This window comes from Pogona vitticeps, chromosome 2 (assembly GCF_051106095.1).
Source record: "Pogona vitticeps strain Pit_001003342236 chromosome 2, PviZW2.1, whole genome shotgun sequence".
NCBI lineage: Eukaryota > Metazoa > Chordata > Lepidosauria > Squamata > Agamidae > Pogona > Pogona vitticeps.
In genome coordinates, this window is record NC_135784.1 from 171,625,225 (window position 1) to 171,646,255 (window position 21,031).

Consider the following 21,031-nt stretch of genomic DNA (forward strand, 5'->3'; position numbering starts at 1 on the left):
GTTTCGGTGTGTTGTGGCCATTTCATGGCCATTGTGCTTGTACCCCCCTAACCCTAACCCTTAAATTTTTTTAAAGGGATATCAGTAAATCACTAGTAGCCACTGCCACCACAAATGTTATTCAGAAAGGGACAGCCTCACCCCTTCCTTGTGGGTGAAAGAGGACTTGAACCAAGAAAGAGACATTTCTTGGGTGTTGCATGAACATCTCCTCTCTCTCTTTTAAACCCTGCTCTTCACAATACTTTGCAAGTCTTTTAAAACCTGCTTCCTCCTCCTAATGCTGTGCAAATGGGAAAAGAACAATGAAAGCCACGAGGGAGAGATATGCAGGAAAATAAGGAAAAGTGGATTCATGAATAAAGGAGGGAATGAAAAAGGGAAGGAGAGAAGGCTGATACAGCTCTAACGATGCATCACTTTTGTAATTAAAAGAAAAGGACAAGGGGGTCTGATTGCCCCAAGAAACAGCAAATAATCGACACAAAATTAAAGAGCATTGTACTCGTAGCCTGTTATAAAGGTTCAAATAGAATGAAATGTAATGATGCAGTTCAAAACAATGCAAACACTCCCACTGAGTGAAACACCATGTGACTGCTGGAAAAAATGTATCAGTATAAGAGAGGGATGAAAATAATGGATATTACTTGGATTTTTGTCTCACACGTATTTGAGCCCTTACTTGAGTCAAGAGGACAGCAGTTCAATCCGATTTCATCCAAGCAAATTCCCATCTCGCCATACAACTATACAGATGCCAAAGTAAAGCTGATTGAAATTTTACAGGTATCCTAAAGCATGATTCTTATACTGTTTGAAATTATAGTGTAACATTCTATGTGATCTTCTTATACAGAGATTGCCACAGAAATGAATAGATGTCTCTCCTTCTGCAAGCTGAGGACAAGTCCCAACACCTGCACAACAGAGCCCTGTGTGAACACTACAGATGACTAGGATATCAGTTTAGCACTGCAAAGTGTGATCAATCTTGACTGAAGCCTCTAAACTTTTCTCTCAAGGATTATCCAGGTGAACAAATACTACACACACCTACACTTCCATGTTTCAGAAGTTGAAGTTCTAAGAAATGCACAACACCAGCCACACTGGTACGCTGTGAACAATGACAAAATCACCATTTGAAAAAGCATTGCTGCATGAATGCTAAACGACAGTGATGGTTAGAGCACCCTCTCAGTCATCCACTGCCTATTACCTCCCAATGATCAAATACGGACAAAAGTTCTCTAAGGCCAAGAAAGGCAAAGGTTGTCAAGTCTGCCTTATAAGGCTTATAAGGCTTTAAAGTGCAATTTCTTAGTGAGGCCAGCAAAGAGGGCCCCCCATAGTCCCGTGAATTGTTCATATGTACAGAAAGCTTACCTATTGTTGTTCAAATTTATTACAGATTTTTGAAAGTTAATTCCAGTGGCCAAAATCTTATTGCTGATTTACATTTTGTTAACAGAAGTAATCTAAGTCTTGGCTCCACATTAGGGACATACTGACCGTATGCCTGGCATGAACCAGCAACTCACTGAAGAGCACAACTTACTGCTAAACGTTTTGCTATTTTCTTTCTGTGAACATAGACTGGCAAAAAGATTCTTGTTTAACGGTACAGTGGTGCCTTGCTTAACAAACGCACCGTTTAACAATGAATCCGCATAGTGATACGCTTTTTGCGATCGAAAAACCGATCGCATTGCGATGTTCTGAATAGGGTAAACATCGCATTGCGATGATCAGTATTGCGATGTTTTGGAACAGCTGATCGGCGGTTCCAAAATAGCCACCGGAAGAAGAAAATGGCCGCCTGCAGCATTTTGGCGCAGATTCCTCGCTTACCGAGGCGGCGAAAATGGCGCTGGATTGAGGATTCCCACTTAGCGGTGAGTTTTGTCCCCATAGGAAGAGTTTAATGCATTCCTATGGGGATTCCCCCCCGCATAGCGACATTTCCGGATAGCAACGTTTTTCCAGGAACGGATTAACATCGCTATGCGGGGCACCACTGTACTTTTACTGATTTGATTTTATAGTTGGCAAGTTTATAAAAACTTTTCAGACTCCACTATTCAAACCCAGTGTGAACCACTGCTACTGCTTCCCCCAAAATAAATCAGGGTCTTATATTAATTTTTGCTCCAAAAAGCATTAGGGCTTATTTTCAGGGGATGTTTCATTTTTTATGTACAATAATCTACATTTATTCAAATACAGTCATGTCATCTTCTTCTGGTGGCTGCACACTGGTGAAGGGCGGGTTTTCACTCAACTGGAGCTTATTTTTGGGGTAGCGCTTATATTACGAGCATCCTGAAAAATCCTACTAGGGCTTATTTTCAAGTTAGGTCTTATTTTTGGGGAAACAGGGTAGTACCTCAATCATGGAATCGATCCCACTGGGGTTGCCACTGAAAGATTTGTTATACAACCAGTATCAAAATGGATCTGTCAAGAAGACTTTCCAGGCTCTTTTCTTTTCACAGTACAGTCAACCCTCAACTTATGAACGGCCCTATTTACGGACATTTTGACTTATGAACTGCTCTGATAGGGAAATATTCCTTCTACTTGCGAACTTGGATTCGAGTTATGCCCTTCCCCCCCGCCACCACCACTGCTTTCAAAGGTCCCCAGCTAGTCCTCCCAGCACCATCAGAAGAAAAAAGTCACTTACCAGGTACTGTGGACCGAGCCTGGCTCCTTATACTGTAGTTCCTTTGTGGCCTCGGAACAGCCGGAAAAAGAGCAGAGAGGTGGCAGCCATTTTGGAGGCTGTGGCCATTTTGAGAGGCGACCACATGGCTGGCTGTCTCTCAAGATGGCTGCTTTCTCTCCAGGATGGCTGGAGCCTGCCTGCTGGTTGCTGACTCAGCTGTTGGGCGCTCTTTTTCCAGCTGTTCCACGGCTGTGGGGGTGCTGTGAGGAGCCAAGCTTGGTCTGCAGTACCTGGTAAGTGACTTTGTTTTAAATTTTGTTGTTGTTGTTTATGACTTTTTTCCACATAGGAACACATTAAGTAAGTTTCAATGCATTCCTACGGGAAATTTGGATTCGACTTATGAACTTTTCAACTTACGAACGTCCTTCTGGAACGGATTAAGTTCGTAGGTCGAGAGTTTGCTGTACCAATCACCGAGCATGTACTGTTTATATACCCACTGTAAGTATGAGGATCCATGGAACCTTAAAAAACAGCATCTGATTTGGAGAATTCTAAGAAGATCCAGGGTACTATTAAAGGCCTAGCAGACCTCTATCCCATGATACACAGCTGAATGTATACAATGGGAAGGATAGCATAACATACTTACTGTTCTTCCATGGTAGTACATATGGCAAGGACCTGGGAGCTCGCAGACCTGAACCTAGGTGGCTCTTATGTGTCCCCACTATGTTTAATCCGGAACTGGAGAAGATGGAAAGAAAATCATTAATGTGATTCTTGGTTTTATTGTAAATGGGGGAGGGGAGAGTTAGAAAACATAAATCAGTAAAAAGAAAATCCACAACAAAAACAATAATAAATCCCAATGAATAAACTCTGCAGATGTCCTCTCTAAAATATAAACAAGGCCCTAAATAACTGATTTGCAATGGTCATCTGGGTCTACAATTCTTTTTATAATACAGTGGTGCCTCACATGATGATGTTATTCGTTCCAGCGAAATCGCTGTAGAACTAAAACGTCATCATGCGATTTCAAAAAGCCCATAAAACACATTAAAACCAGATTAATGCGTTCCTAGGGGCTTCAAACTCACCGTCCAGCGAAGGTCCTCCATAGCGTGGCCATTTTCGCTGCCTGTGCAGCGAGAAATCCGTGAGAAAACACAGCGGGCGGCCATTCTGTTTACCCGGCGGCCATTTTGAAACCGCCGATCAGCTGTTAAAAAATCATCTGAAGCAGGGAACTGATCATCGCAAAGCGAAATTCCCCCATAGGGAACATCGCTTTACAATCTCTTTTGCAATCGCAAAAACATAAAATGTCAAGCAATTTCGTTGTCAAACGGAGCACCCGTCTTGCGGAGCACCACTGTAATTACATACCATCAAGTCAACTCCAACTAATGCTGGCCCTCACTCTCGAGGTTTTCTAGGTATGAATTAGTGAGAAGTGATTACCCAGTCCTTCCTTTTGGTGGCACTCCAGAACCATACAACCTGCCCATGATCATACAGATGGTAGCAGGCAGGCGACCTCATTGCTATAAACCATCTTGGCTGCCCCCTTTTCTCAAGAGGCACAGTGGGAATGTGAATCCCTGACCCCTGACTTTGCTGCCAGGCCCTCCAACCCACTGCATTCTACCAAATCATGACACAACTAGCTTTTTAGTAGTATTGTTTCCTGCACTACATACGCAGATGGCTAATCCTCAAGACCACCACACTACAGTGGTGCCTCGCATTACGAGCGCTCCATTTTACAACGAAATAGCTTTACATTGAAGGTTTTGCGATCGCAAAACAATGTTTCCTATGGGGGAATTTCGTTTTGCCATGATCAGTTCCCTGCTTCGGGAACCGATTCTCACAAAGGGATGATTTTCGGCCAGCTGATCAGCAGTTTCAAAATGGCCACCGGGTAAAAATCATGGCTCCCCGCTCTTTTTTGGGACGGATTCCTCGCTGCACAGGCAGCGAAAATGGCCACACTATGGAGGATCTTCATTGGACTGTGAGTTTCAAGCCCCTAGGAACACATTAAATGGGTTTTAATGCATTTCTATGGGCTTTTTAATTTCACATTACAACGGTTTCATTCTACAGAAATGTCGCTGGAACGAATTAACATCGTCCTGTGAGGGACCACTGTACATTGTTCGTTTTTATATATAAACTGGAGTGGCTTGATTTCTACTGACAAGTACCATGAATAGAATGGAAATTCTGCAAGTCGTTTTTGCAATTTGCAAAACGAGAGAGAGAGAGAGAGAGAGAGAAAGAGAGAGAGAGAGAGAGATGAAGGTTGAGTGAACCTTGAGCTGCCTACCGGGGATTGAACCTGGGTCGTTAGAAGGGTTTTGGCTACACTACTCTAGTTTAACTACGGCACCAGGAGGCTCCTTCCAAGAAGGAAGATTACAGGGAGTTGCCTCATAGTCTGTTGAGACTTCAGTCTGTCACCTTTAAAAAACTGGGGAGAAACCCAATTGCTAAGCTCTGGATTGCCCTGAAATATGGGTTCTCAAGCCAAGGACAGGCACTACTGCAAGTTCCTTGCTGGGGGCAACGTAAGGCCTTCTGGATTCCCACAAATGTTGGCTGGGCATCCCAGCCAGTGGAAAACCCATGGTAATCAGGACCACCCCAGACCAAAGGCCAGGGTTTTGTCCCTTGTCCAAAAAGGAGAAACAACTGTTTTGCCTCCAGTCTGGAGCTGTTTTTACACTTAGCAGCAGAATAAGGCCTAACCCCCATCACCACCACTAAGAGATCATCCTCACAGTTGCGCTGGGTTCTTACGTGCTCCGAGGGAAAAACCAGAAGAACCTCCCTCCCTAGGGCAGCTGAATAGTTGCTACCATGAGCAGCACTATTGTCTGCTGTTTCTGACTGTCCAGTTGTAGTGCCTATTTTGATAAGCGAAGATGTGGGACTAAACTTTTGCACAGTCACCTGTTCAGACGCCCAACCACCCTTGTGGAAAGCGATTATGTTGCCTTGCAAGATGGCCGGAAGGTTTTCTTGCATCCTACTCAAAACTTTTCACCAGTCTGTCGCTAATTTGCTTGTCTATTCCTTCTTAGCAAGAAGGGACTCTGTTGGGATGCCTCCCCTTGGCTAGGTCTTAATGGAGAGTGGCCACCAAGCTTGCTGTTCTTCTACAAAACAAGATCACCTAGATACCAATGTTCAATGCATGTAATCTAGGCTACGGTATCACCACATACCAAGTGTGCTTCCTGGAAGTTTGCAGTGCAAGGCATTCTTTACGCTACCACAATGAATGGCAACGTCCAACTTGCCCATGTAAGCAAGAGGGTGTGCAGAAATGCCAGCTCTTCCTATTCTTTAAAGTGAGAGCATCCTGACATATCTAGAATTCATAACGGCATTACTGGCCATCTAAGGGTGATGGCTGAGGAGTGGGTCAGAGAAATGTCTTAATCTCCTCTTGGAGGGTCAATCCTTCCCTCTTAAAATAGTGCTATTGCATGTGGGGTACCTTGAAAGAGAAACCCAGTGGAGAGACTGTTAGAAAAGAGGACAATGTCTTATGGAGTTCTAGTACCATGTGTTGTTGGGAGATGAACTGGGAGTCTCCTAAAATGGGTCATCTATACTCGACTCAGAAGGGAGGCTCTAGATCAGTGGTTCCCAACCCTGGGTCCCCTCCCAGGTGCTCTTGGACTAAAACCACTCTAGAGCAACGGTCCCCAACATTTTTAGCCCTGTGGACAGGTTGGGGAAGGCAGGGCACCCCCCCCACGCTCATGTGCATAGTAGTGCATGCACAAAGGAGTGGGGCCACTTGTGCACAAAGGGCGGCGCGTTTGTGCAGGCGCATGGGCGCTTCTGTGCAGGTGCAAAGGGCGGCGCTGTGCTCAGGGGGCACTTCTGCACATGCACAAAGGGGTGGGGGAGTGCTCCCGTGGGCACAGGCAAAACAGGCTGTGCAGGGGGGGAGTGCGGGGGGGGGGAAGGTCCGTCTCCGCGGCCCGGTCTGGCTCAGGCCTCGGCCCGGGCCGCGGACGGGGGGTTAGGGACCTCTGCTCTAGAGAGTGGGTTAGTTTACACCTAGCTCAGCCTGATTCTATGCATCACATCTACTCACCACCTGCCCAACTATGAAGCAGAAACCAAACCCTATAATTCATCACTTCTGGGTACATGGCTAGGGGTGATGGAAGTCTGCATCCAGCAACATCTGAAGATATACTATATGTTCTCCACTTCTGGTGCAAACAGTAATAGGCAATGTAATCTTACTTGTTTATGACATAGCGGCTTGTGCCCCAAACAAAGGCAGTGCTTTTCTGATCCATTAGATCTGCCAAAGCATACAGATAATCAAGGTTATTGTTTGCATGACAACCAAGAAGCATGAGAAATAAAATAAAACACCCTTCGTTAAGCTGAATAAAACTGATCAAATAATACTTGTAAAAACAAGCAAGCAGAAATTTAATAGATAAATATAATTTATATTTAGGAGTTTTTAAAAGTTACATTTGCTACACAGTATAGGTGATAGAAAATAAGAGATAGGGCAAAAATAGGTATTCCCTGTTAGTATATCTACCAGGAATATCTTCCTAACAGATTTTTTAGTTTCAAGAAAGGTTTTCAGTCACAATTACTCAATTAATCGACCTGCTACAAAAGTCTCACCTTTATCCCAGTCTTCTTCACACGGAGGAGATTGCCAGGTACTTACAACATTAATTTCTCTTCTGTTGTTATCCACTTGACTTGCTAGAATAAATAAGAGTCATCGTTAGAGAGCACTTGAATAACAGTTTGCTAGTGCTGGACCAGAGTTTTCTGGAAAGCACAGGCATTCTTGCTTCTAATGGTAGAAAAGGGCGCTAAGCCCAAAACATATCACGGAATCATGGAGCTGGAAGGGGCCTAAAAAGCCATCAAGTCCAAGCCCCTGCTCAATGCAGGAATCCAAATCCAAGCAGATCTGAGAGATGGCTGTCCATTTTTCTCTTGAGTGTCTCCAGCACAGGAGCTTTCCCCCCTCCCATGGTAATTGGCTCCACTGTCATACTGCTCTGTAACAGTTAAGTTGTCAAGGTCATTTAATGGCTCAGTAGGAAGAGCACTCCGCACTTCTTAAATCAGCTAAGGATCAGTGCTGCATGAAGCAAGTTTGCTGATGAATCTATCGTAAGAGCAATTTCTAAAATCCACATGATGTGTCAGAAACATCACAAAGAAAGAACACAGAGGTGTCTTATCTCCACCAAATATGGTTTTAACTTAACTCTGATGCACTCTATGCGTCAACACACAAAGGAGAACTCTTGTGGATTTTTTGGAACTTGATCCTACCATATAAAAAATCAATCAACCTTGCACAAGATACTTTCTGTCTTTGTCTATTTTTTAATTCTTTAAAGCCATCAAGACTATTAAACTTTTCCAAATGGCTGTGTCATCTGAAAAACTAAATCTAAATACTGGTGAAATACTACGCTCTGGCTGTATTTTAAGTGTGTCTATTTCTACAGTACTACAAATGCATTCTAGTCTAGATCAGTGGTTCTTAACCTTTTTGAAAGAAACACCCCCTTGAGCCATTGAGGAAGTTATCATCGCCCCCCTCCCCGCATTTATTTATTTATTTATTTATTTATTTATTTATTTATTTATTTATTTATTTATTTATTTATTTATTTAAGACACTTAAATCCAATGACCCCTGAAAACAAAATTACATTCCAAGAAAACGAAATGCCCCCCAAAAAGTAATATTTAATAATTTAGTTGCAAGTGAATTTTAAGACGCAAAAAGAAATATAAAAAGGGCATAAAAACAAATGCAGGAACTAAAAATTTCAAGACAAAAAGTCTGAAACTAAATTAAAATTGGAGGAAAATATATATTCATGCACACTGTAAAAAGGCTGCAGCCATCTGCACAGGTTTGGCTTGCTCCAGCGCCCCCCTACCGCCACCCTTCTGCTCCAGCGCCCCCACACCGCCCCTTTTTGTTCCACCGCCCCCCTGAAAAATGAAATCACCCCCTGGGGGGCATTATCGCCCACGTTAAGAACCACTGGTCTAGATGAAGAAATGCTTACTGGCATTATAATTTTTATGCCTCATTTTAAATAGTAGTGACTGATTTTACAAGTTTAGTACAGTGGTGCCTCGCACAACGAGTGCCTCACACAACGATGAATTCACATAACGTCTTTTTCTGATCAAGTTGCTGCCTCACACAGCGATGTTTCCTATGGGGGATTTTCACATAACGATGTCCCTATCCCCTCATTTAAAAGTGTCTTAAACTGTTTTAAATGCTTGGCATCGATAGTCCAGCTTGTGAAAGGCATGCAAACTTAATCTGGTGTTGTTCTGAGTCTTCGTTCATTTTTGCTGATTTTTTTATTTTTCCTCATTGAAATGTATTGGACGGTCGCTAAACGGAGCGATCGCTATGCGAGGCACCACTCTACAAGGATGATTCTGGTTTACTGTATATCCTTTCCAAGCAAAGATGTTTCACAACCAGAGAAAATCACCCCTAGACATAAAGCTAATGTTCAGTTTCTTCAGCTGGAGTTTGTGCTCTAAAAGTCCTGCAGGCAAAAAAACCTGAGACTGGCATTTGAATACTTCAGAAAAGAGCAGATAATTGGAATATTTGTCCAAGCCTGCATACTTCACGCAAGAGCTAAACAAGAGATACGCATGACCTGAGATCTTTATTATTGTGGCTCACTGGCAAGAACACCAAATCATTTTCATCTTAATGTGTATAATTTATAGTAGAGCATTTAACAGGAACTCAAACAGTTCGAAAACTCCCCAAAGTATGGGAGAAGTCCACCTATACCTCTCCAAATCACAATCGGTGGAACACTAAAGAGCTAACAACACACAGCAAGAGATTCTGCAAGGGCTTTTAGGAGATGAAGGAGAAGCCATTCAGCAGCCCTTTGGAAATGTTAACAGCAGGGGAAAGGGGGAAGCCGCAGCTGCCAATAGGCAATTTGCACAGATTACCCATGTTTTACTTACCAATGTCTTGCTCAACGCGTCTTTTGTCATCACAGCTGGATATATGTTGGCTGATCTCCTCTCTAGGGACTTGATGACGGGCATTAAATGGGCATGTGACCAGCTGCTGCACAATGTCAGGATGGTTCTAAGACAACAGAGACATGCACCTGTTACCAGATTCCCCGTTATCTCAGACATGCTTGCATACAAATCTTGGTCCAGCTAGTCTTATTTTAAATCTACCCATTACCAATATATTGCACATGTATTTTGGCAAAGTCATCATTACCCATGTGATAACTGGTTGCCCACAAAACAAGGACAAATACACAACCAGTAAAAAAGAGCTCTCTTCCAGCTGCCTGAAGTTGGACTTCAACATGAAGTAAGCTTTGCAAAACCCTGTATGAGGAGCAGGCAACACATGTGGAGTTTACTCTGTGAAAGAGCATTGCGTGCTGTCACAGGTGTCATTGGACTGCCGTTCCCAAAAGACTTCACCACCAGCTGTGCTGGCTGGGGTATCTGGGAGTTGCAGTCCAAGAATAGCTGGGTCACCCAAGGTTGGAAACCACCGCTTTAAACTGAAGCCTAGTGTTATGTCTGTCATTGGCATGCACCATTGTACCCTGGAACTTAATGGAAGGACAAAGGGTTGCTTGGTATCGTCACCCGTTTCAGTTGCTTAAAGCACACATTTTTGCACTGAGGAAATGCTATGTAAAGTGGGGGAAAAAAAACACCCAGCTTACTGATTATCTTTCATGAATCAGATAAATACCCATTTACAGATGCGGTAAATGCGAATTACAGAACATGCACAAAACTATGTTTTGCAATGTTACATTTATGTCTCCACCTTCTAAACTTCTTTAATTCTTGTTTTATATTACAACACATTTTACAGGAAATAAATGAATTTAAGCCTGATCTCACCCTTACTGTTTTATATTACCGTGAGCAGTGGGAAAGAAGAGCACTGGTAAAGTCAGAATGGCACTTAGAAAAGGGGATCTGAATATGTTCAGTAAAATTCCTAGTCTAGAGGTGGCAATATATACAGCAGTGCCTCGCTTAACGGGCGCCCCATTTAATGACAAATCCGCATAGTGACGAATTTTTTGCAATCATTTTTGCGATCGCATTGCGATGATTTAGATAGGGAAAACTCGCTTTGCGATGATCGGTACGCTGTTTCGCATACCGATCTTCACATAGTGATGATTTTCCAACAGCTGATTGGCGGTTCCAAAATGGCCACCGGGTTAAAAAAATGGCCGCCTGCTGTTTTTGCCCGGATTCCTCGCTTACCGGGCAGCAAAAATGGCGGACGTATGGAAGATTTTCGCTTAAAGGTGAGTCTGAAGCCAATAGGAACGCATTGAAGGGGTTTCAATGCATTCCTATGGGCTTTTAAAAACTGCATAGTGACAAAATCGCTTTGCAGCGATTTTTGCTGCACTGATTATTGTCGCTATGCGGGGCACCACTGTATATGTCTTATCATAGATGAAACTTTATTCTAAGACATAAAATTTTGTCCCAATACTCTCATGATGTCCTCAAGACTTTGCACTGCCCCATAGGTTAGTAGCAAGTACTTCAGTATTGTCTCTACTGAATTACTGTATACGGTAGAGTTTTCAAAGAAAGAAGTAAGAAAACGTAGTTTATGAGCTTGCAATGTTTTAAATGGAAAACACTTTAAAGCTATGCAGAGCCCATCTCTCTGTTATGGCTGCATTCAGATGTACCATTTCCAGGTCTCCAAACATTAAAAAAATCTCCAAAGATTTATATGCAATACATTTCTTGCCCAACTAGCTTAATGCCAATTTGGAACTGCCCAGATAACGTCAGACTGCAATTGCTATCAGCCTTAGCCAAAAGAGAGGGACAAGGGAGCTGCGCTCCAACAGTATCTGGACACTTGCAAGTTTTTCACCTTGTGCAGAAATTCCCAATCTTGGGTAACCCAGGTGTTCTTGGACTGCAGTTCCCAAAATACTTCACCACCAGCTGTGCTAAAGGGGTTTCTGGGAGTTCCAGTCCATGAACATGTGGGTTGCCCAAGGTTAGGAACCGCTATAATCTGATCAACCTAGAGAGTTATTTATTAAACCAAACATAGGCAGAAACGGATCAAGACTAGAGACCTTATATTTGTAATACTCCAAAATATGATTTAGAGTGCCAAAAACATTAGTTCAAAATGTAGTCTATCTGTACTTAAGAAATGTAAATGACTGGAAGCATCAGACATTGTAAACTGCTAGAAATCTGATCAGAAAGGATCCCCAACCTTTTTCACCCTGCGGACCGGCTGGGGAAGGCGGGGCACCCCCTGCCCTCATGCCCATGAGCGAACGGCGGCACGGCACTTGTGCAGGCGCACACGTGCAAATGGCAGTGTGGTGCTCACACGGGCACATTGGAGCGTGTGCATATCCGCAGATCAGCTGTGCATGGGATGAGGGGGGGCACGGGAGGTCTGTCTCTGCGGCCTGGTCTGGCTCAGGCCACAGAACCGCACCGGGCCGTGGACCATGGGTTGGGGACCTCTGGGTTGCAGTAGCCCTTAGTAATGAGGCCCATGCAAAAAAGGGCTATTTTATTAACATTAGACACATCCTTTTTAAAGAAAAAAAATCTTAAATTTGGGGGGGGGGGGGGTTCCTAAAGAACAAACTAAAAAAGTGCATATTTACAGACATTGGCCCCTACACAGCTTAGAAATATCTGTCCTTCTGTTAGACTGAAGGAAAAGACTTTCCCTATTCAGAAATAGGCACGTCAGCTATTCCGCCTTTAGTCTGTGGAGAGATGACAAAGAATGAGCATCAGGCCAAAGAGGTGGTGCAGGTATGGGCATAATACCATGCGAAGCCATGACAAAAAAAAGAGGTGAATGTCTGAAGAATTGCTGAAAGTTGTCTTTTATACAAGCTGGGAACCATAGTAGGGCTAACACCGGAAGAAATGAACTTACAATTCAGATAATAGGCAACAAGACACCAGTCTTCTATATACAGCATCAGTATTGTCATTTAAACACAACATTTTTATTCTTTACCTTACGGCACTTGACGAGGTGATAAGGGAACCTACAAGCTCTAATTTGATGATTTTTGTCATATGGACATTGCATTGGTTTATCAGGATCCAAAGCATCTGTGAGGAAAGAATAAGCAGAAGTTGGCAGCATTGTTTAAGGAAATGGTTCGCCATCTTTTTTCATGTCACAGCCCCCGTTTAAAATAGCTAAGTAACCTGTGACTCCCCTCTCCTCAAAGTTTGCATAGAAAGGCATTTTTAACGGGATAAAGTCCTCTCTTTGCAGAAGAGGCTTCTTTCTTCCCCACAAAGGGCCTGTTTCTCATGAGTTCACACAGACACTAACCTTAATATCCCTCCTCCAAAGGTCAAGGAATAAATTATTTAACAAGGACTATAGCACATATAAGGCTACCCGCAACCCCTCCAGAAAACACTCTGAGACCCCTTAACGGTCATGATCTCCAGGCTGGGAAATACTGGTTTAAGGTCTAATGCAGAAAGGATAGTCTATAGGTCATATGAAACTTCCCGAAACCTCTTTGTAGTCCCCATGGCTGATATACAGCCCTTCATAACATTTTCAAAAGAGGAATTCCATTTGGGGATGGGGGAGGTCTCCAAGGCCTTCCACTCTGCCCCCCCCCCAACAAAATAACAACAACAATAAAGGCTTTCTCTAGTCTGGGCCATTTTTGGGCCAGAATCTCTCATTTCAGATTTGTCTCCCCACTTGCTAAACTGGTCCACCTCTGGTCTAAAAGAGTGTCTTTGATGATTTCACACTTAAAACACACAAGCACATTAATACATCGGACTCAATCAGACTGGCAAGAAAAACTGCCATCCCTTAAGTATTTCATTACCACAAAATCACTTCCAAGTCTGGTGGCTAATTAAATTCACTCAAAAGATTTGAACGACTGGGATACTAAACAAAGAAAATGTCTTTAGCAACGCATTGCAATCCTGCAGATGTTAGCAACCACATTTGTGGAGCAAACAAAAAGCCGCAGAGAAACTGAATCCCTGAAGCTACTCAATTAAGACAGAGCGATTAAAAGAGTTATTCAAGGAAACTGAAGAACCGCCAATCTCATCCCGAGCAGTCTCATAAAATAAGCGGCCTTCATTTGTGCACCCCTCTATCACAAGGCAGGGTTACAGTGTTAAGATAAGGCTGCAGAGCACCCTACTTTGCGGGCAACAGCCTGGAAGAGAGAAATCAGGGGCTGCGCTGGACTCCCAAAGCTAGTGAGCGCAAGTGGCTACTAGCAGTGTGGCATTACGGAGGGATGGCAGCGGGGGGGGGGGGGGGAGAGGAAAAAGCTTCATTCATTACAATAATAAAATGTGGAGGAGGAGAATTGACTGGAAGGGGGCATTTATGGTTCAGAATGGCTTCTGGGTCTAGTCAAAATCCAAAGGGTGTCTATTCTGTCTGGAATGAATCCTTCACCTAGCAGAGGCCATGAAATGTCTTCTCTCTTTTTATATAATTATTTCTAACATTATGATACACAAACCGAGTCATCACCATGAAGAACTAAACACCAAGCAAGGAAAGCTTTAAAAAATATTCCCAGGTTAAACACTTAAAATCCAACACACTGATTGAGTAAAATTACATTCTCCTAATATATGAGTTATATATATGCAGAATAGAGTGTCCCCACCCATTATAACAAGGGCAACCAAACTACACCTCTACCACTACTTTTTGGAGTTATGGTTGTGAGTTGAAAGCACTATGCATGTATAGATAGAAGGGTCTAATTCCACTCACATCAGAATCCCCTTCCTATGAGTTTGACAAAATTTCCCCCCCCCCCCCAAAAGCTGCGGTTGGCTGGGTCTTGGGTCCAAGCTCTCTAAAAGACCGTATCTCCCTTTATGAGCCTGTGTGGGTATTAAGATAATTAGAATAAACCTTTTTCTTGGTCCTGCCTCCCTCACAGGCACATTTGGTGAGGACAGGGGGGAAAGCCTTTTCTGTGGCTGTTCCCAGACTTTGGAACTCCCTCCCACAAGCCAGGCTGGTCCCGTCTTTGCCGTCCTCCCACAAGCAGGCAAAAACCATTCTCTTCAGGCAGGCTTTCTTTTAAATGACTGGTTTGACCAAGGGAATTTTTTAAAAGGAGTCTTTTATTCTGTGTTTTCTTTGTGTTTTTACTATGAGTTTTAATGTGACCTTTGTTTAATGCTTTTTAAATATGGTAATAATTTATTATTTGGCTTTTAACATTGTTTCTTTGAAAACTGTAAGCTGCCTTGGGTCCTTTAGGAGAAAGGCGGCATATAAATACTTTAATAAATAATAAAATAAATGACACCCACCCCCAAAGCTGTACTGTACTGCTGTGTATAACATGACATGGACAAGTTCCTAGTCCTCTTCCTTCAAGTGAATTTCATAAGAGGAACTCCGTCCCATGGACTTAACACTGAATGCCAAGAGTGCATTAAGAAATGCAGCAGATGCAATACAGTGGTTCCCAACCTTGGGTCCCCAGATGTTCTTGAACTACAACTCCCAAAAACCCAGGCCAGCACAGCTAGTGGTAAAGGCCTCTGGAAATAGCAGTTCAAGAACACCTGGGGATTCAAGGTTGGGAACCACTGATGTAGCATACCAGTATTTACGGGAGTCGAGTATTTATGGCTGTGACATCAGCTATATCTTATTTTGCTTCTGAAAAGGTCAAGTCCCCTATGAGAACTAGAAATTTTTCACTTGAGCAGTAGCAAAATTGCTGTATTAGCAATGTTGTTAATCTACAATTATAGAATCATAGAAAAATTGAGTTGGAAGGAGACTGTATGGCCACTGAGTCCAACTCCAATCAATGCAGGAATCCAAATCAAACCAGATCCAACAGATGGTTGTCCAGATTTCTCTTGAATGCCTCCAACAGTGGAATGCTCACCATTGCCTAAGATAACTGGTTCCATTGTTGTATTGCTCTAACAGTTAAAGTTTTATCTTTACATTCAACCTAAATCTGGTTTTCTGTAGCTTGAGCCCATTATTACATGTCCTGTAATCTGGTATGATTTAGAACAGCCCCTTCCCCTCCTATATATGACTTCCTTTCAAGCATTTGAAAAGTACTATATTTCCCCTCAGTCTTCTTTTCTCAAGACTTAACATGCCCTACAGTATATCTTAAGAAAAATTGTTCCTCAGAAAACCATTAACGACTGTCAGAATTTTGGGACAAAACACACATGGCCAACAATGTGAATGTTTAATATGCAACTGCTTGAAGTCCTTCTTAGAATTACCTGTAAAAGCTAGCTTCAGGAAGGCACTGTATGTGGGTCTACTGATGGAAATATCTCTAGACTAAATGGGGGCAATGTCAGCAGGACAGTACTACTAATGTTGGAGGGGGTTATTTTAAAAAAATGTCCTTTTTTCAGGTTTATAACATTGAATTGCAAGTCTACATTCCACCCCCCCTTCCATCAATCTGCCACTCCCCTCCTCTCCACTTCATGTTCTGTAGTTAATATAAATTTTATTTAAGTGATTTAAAAAACCCTGACCCATTCAAGACATCCATGCATTTAATGTCAGTCCATTTTGGCCCTCAGATTAAGCTGAATGTATTTCATCAGCACCAGAAAGGAATGCTGCTACTCTCTACCTTATTGATTAGGCTACGCAAAGAGGAAAAAATGAACTCACCATAGTTGTCTTGTATAACCACATTTGTGTAATGGATGGAACCTTCTAGAAAATGATGGTAACTCTGCTGCTGAGATTCATATGCATCTACGAAATATCTCCTCTAACCAGAAAACAGTAACAATTATTTGTTAATAAACCAACAAGGTCATACAACTACCCTGTTTCCCTGAAAATAAGACCTAACCTGACAATAAGCCCTAATAGGATTTTTCAGGATGCTCGTAATATAAGCCCTACCCCCAAAATAAGCGCCAGTTAAGTGAAACCCTGCCCTCCACCATTGTGCAGCAACCGGAAGACAAGACATGACTGTAAAATAAAACATCCCCTGAAAATAAGCCCTAATGCGTTTTTTGGAGAAAAAATTAATATAAGACCATGTCTTATTTTCAGGGAAACATGGTATTGCACACATAGAAAATAAATGAATACTATTGGAGGCACTATGAACAACTAGTTACCCTCTGCCACCCTGCTTGTGTACAGTGGTGCCTCGCATAGTGAGGTTAATCTGTTCCGGATTAATCGTCGCTATGGCGAAACATCGCTGTACGAAACAGGGAAAGCCATTGGAACGCATTAGTTTAATGCGTTCCAATAGGCTCCAAAACTCACTGTTTAGCTAAGTTGTTCCATAGCCAGCAGCCATTTTCGCGTCCTCAGTAAGCGAGGGGAGGGCGCAAAAACGCTGTGCGCGGCCATTTTGGAGCCGCCGAACAGCTGATCCGTGGCATCGCTTTGTGAAGATCGGTAAGCGAAACGCTTACCGATCTTCGCAAAGCAATTTTTGCCTATAGGGGCCATCAGTATGTGATCGCATTTGCGATCGCAAAAACCTAATCGCTATGCGATTTCGTTGTTATACGGTGTGCTCATTAAGCGAGGCACCACTGTACTTCTATACCGGTTTTAGCACAAAAAATCCAGAAAGCAGTATCTTCTGGGGGAATTAATGCTAATACTTTTGCAGTTGGATAGACAGCTCAGTGGTTTGGGGATCTATCTGTGGAGCCAGAGTTCAATTACCCACTGTGCCACTTGCAAGTAGAGCCAGCCGGAGTGAGTGGTCTTGGGCAAGTTACACAGTCCCAGGGCTACCACAGAAGGGACTGGGTAAACCACTTCTGAGTATTCTCTACCTGGAAAACTCTGAAAAGGGTCCCCATAAGTCAAAATTAACTTGATGGCTCATTATTATTGTAATTTTACAATTATGTTGAGACCACCAACACAGCCAATTCTGTAGTATCTAGTAAAGCAAAACCAAAGCGTGCTGCTTATATAATATACTGTGTTAGTTTGGCCAACAATAACAAATCTAAAATGTGGTTAAGGTTTTTTTTAAATAGGCTCAATGGGCTGAGTGAAACACTCTGATGAGGAAGAAAAGTGCTGCAATCTAGATATACGACACTGAGGAGTAGAAAATAGCTTATAACTATATAGGGATTCTGCCTTTTAAAAAAACCCCACAAATAACACCACGATGCTCCAGGGATTTAAAACTGAACAGCCTTTGTGTTTTGAGACTGTAGGCCTATTTGGAAAGGTTTTCAAAATATATATATTTAATATATATTTATACAACAACAACACATTACACATCTAAAAAAATTTAACACAAACCCACATAAACAACACAATTATATATAACATGCTCCCCACCTACCAGGACCATACGGAAATACAGTGGTGCCTCGCATAACGAGTGCACCGTAGAGCGATGAATTCGCTCTACGAGGCCGGTTTTGCGATCGCATACCGATGCCTCAATAGGGAAAAAATCGCAGAGCGAAGGTCACTAAGCAGTTCGCTTACCGACCTTCGCTTTGCGACCCACCGATCAGCTGTTTGGCGGCTACAAAATGGCCGCCGGAAGCTGCAAAATGGCCGCACGCAGTGTTTTCGCGCCCTCGTTAAGCGAGGGGAGGGTGCGAAAATGGCTGCTGGCCATCGGAGAAACATTGCTGAGCGGTGAGTACAGCAGCCAATTGGAACGTATTAAGACATAAGAAATTTATTTGTCATTGCGCTCACAAGTGGGTGCAACGAAATGAGGTGCTCTTCCCCAAGGTAAAACTGGACAACACTACAAAAAAAGTTAAAATATACACAACTTTCACCATTTAAACACTGTTTAGTGCATTCCAATGGGCTTTTCTGCCCCGCTCAGCGATGTTTTCACACAGCGAGGGTTAATTCGGAACGGATTAACCTCGCTGTGCGAGGCACCACTGTATAGCTAGCTTTTCTTCCATTTACAGAGTCACATTCCTCTTTCAAAATTCCACTAACTCTTGCAAAGGTGCATTACACTTCCCCTTCAATAATAAAAATTTGATATATTCTCTGCAGGTATCAATAAAAATATTTCTCACCACTTCTTTAGTTTATTATAGTTAACATTAATAGCTATATCCATTATACCATTCATTTCATTTAAAATAATGCTTTGCTTTCCACTTTCTTGCTACTATTAGCCTTGCTGCTGTTAATAAATTTGAAATTAATTGGGCAATTATCCAACTCCATCATTCCTTCCTTATCAAATACTGAAAAATTTGGAAAAAAAATTCTAAGTACTTAGAAATAAGAGACTCATGAAAATCTCTTATCACACACTTTTTCACATATATAATATTGGTGATTCCTAAATCAAGAATACTGAAGTAGATTCTAATTCAGAAACCCACTGCATTACAGAATGATGACCTATGGAATCAGATCAACAAATCCTGCTCAACCCTGGTTATCCTCTATCACCTATACAGTACTAGAAACTTTACACAACTATTTCATACCTTGTAGCTCATAGTTGGTATCAGGACTTGTTTTCCTTTATTCTAATTATACTCTTCTTCCAGTATGAAGCAGGATTACTCAGAAGCAATTTTAAAAAGCCACAACGATGTACAGCTATTACCTATTTAAAGACAAACATGAACAGAATTAAGTTTAATGCAGACCACTTATATATCTGCTCATATCCGATCATAACGTATTTTACTACATTTTATCCTTACAATATATGAGCTCTCTTAGCCATAAGGAATTTGCAACCATAATTTACCACTGGATGTGTACTAAATTACAGTTTCCTGGAGAAGGCTTATGTATCCTTTAATGCCTTGAGCATATCAGGCAGATAATTTTGGATTTAAAAGAAAATAGCTATACTTCACAGCATATACAAGTGCCAAAAGAAACGAAAATCTAGATTTTTTAAAATGGCTCCTCTCCCTCCCTCCCTCTCTCTCTCTCTCACACACACACACACACACACACACACACACACTATTAGTGCCAGAGCACTAATCTGGCCTTGCATTCACTTTCAGTTTCAAGATAAATGCAACCTTCTTGAAACATATGTTTGTTGTTCTGGCTCTATACAAATAAATACCAAGACTAATAAATGCTATGTCTATTAGTCTTGTCTAGGGAAATACTTTATGCCAAGTGTATTTTTTTAGAGATTTGCGATATCTTATAATACAAGTTAAAATTAAAATACAAGCCCTTTCTCTTCAAGCAAGCTTTCCCTCAGTGACTGGCTGCCTGAGTGGCATTTTTAAATGATTTGTTATATCATACTGCTTTGAAGGTGTTGTGAGCAACCAGTTCTCCGAGTGGCACTTGTTTTACCCTTTTCAGTACAGTATTTGTACACTCACTGGTGTTACACATTTATATACTGTACTGTCTTTTAATGATGTACAGTATGCTGCCTTAAGTCCTTTTTAAGCAGAAAGGCAGAAACAATACTTTAAACAATACACAAAATAGTTAAACAGAGAAAACATTCTTATTTTAAGGAAAACATCAGTTGTACTTTTATGTTCAACATTTAAAAATGTGTGTTCTTCACCATCAAATCACAACCAACTTATAGGGACCCTAACAGAGCTTTCAAGGGAGGTAGTGAGATATTCAATGAGTGGTTTTACCAGTTCCCCACCCCCAGTGAGTTTCCATGGCTGAGCAGGGATTGAACCCCGTTCTCCACAGTCCTAATCCATCAAACCATCACATTATGTATACCTCTATATCATATTAGAACAATGCCTCTGTAACAAGACAGCGTTATTCCTCTGAGGGGCCATGAATGGGGCTGAACCCACAGTATCACCGAATACAGCTCAGAGTACAGGAATTATGGGCCAGTCACAAACGGTCTACCTCACAAGGAGAACTTTAACAAATTAGTAGTAACCTCCTCTCTTAAGTGGAAACATTAATTCTGCAGACATTTTGGGTTCCTTTGAAAAGTGGGGAAAGAAAAAAAAAACGACAGCCCACAAGACCGCCTTGCTGGCGAGCAGATTTCTGCCTGCCTGCCACGAACGCTGGAAAAAACCCACGTGAAGACGAACAGACAACCTCTGAAGCAAAAAAACAGGATCATAAATCACACCACCTCGCTGTGATTACACAAGCCCAGAATAATAAACAAGAGGAGAAACAGAGAAGGGGAAAAAGGGAATTATTACTAGAACATCCATCTGGGTAGGACCCAGTCGTAGGCCGCCCTTTGCCTTACGTAAGAAAAAAAAATGGGAAATTTAAAACGATTCCCCTAAAAC

General features: G+C 42.2%; 1 protein-coding gene across 8 annotated transcripts in view; it reads right to left on the reverse strand.

Moving 5' to 3' along the window:
* The window catches only part of GTSF1 (gametocyte specific factor 1), a 47,500-nt gene that overhangs the window by 13,926 nt on the left and 12,543 nt on the right, over window positions 1-21,031 (reverse strand). For 7 of the 8 annotated variants that reach the window (XM_020778880.3, XM_020778864.3, XM_020778874.3 and 4 more), the window contains 7 exons: window positions 19,250-19,371; window positions 16,446-16,548; window positions 12,774-12,871; window positions 9,719-9,845; window positions 7,355-7,438; window positions 6,953-7,013; window positions 3,327-3,421 (listed from right to left, as the gene is read on the reverse strand). In XM_020778880.3, the coding sequence (XP_020634539.2) occupies window positions 3,327-3,421; window positions 6,953-7,013; window positions 7,355-7,438; window positions 9,719-9,845; window positions 12,774-12,871; window positions 16,446-16,548; window positions 19,250-19,261 (580 nt within the window). In that variant the 5' untranslated portion in view covers window positions 19,262-19,371. Of the gene's footprint in view, window positions 1-3,326; window positions 3,422-6,952; window positions 7,014-7,354; window positions 7,439-9,718; window positions 9,846-12,773; window positions 12,872-16,445; window positions 16,549-19,249; window positions 19,372-20,489; window positions 20,833-21,031 lie in introns of those variants that run through there. The other variant, XM_020778901.3, reaches the window with a different exon arrangement.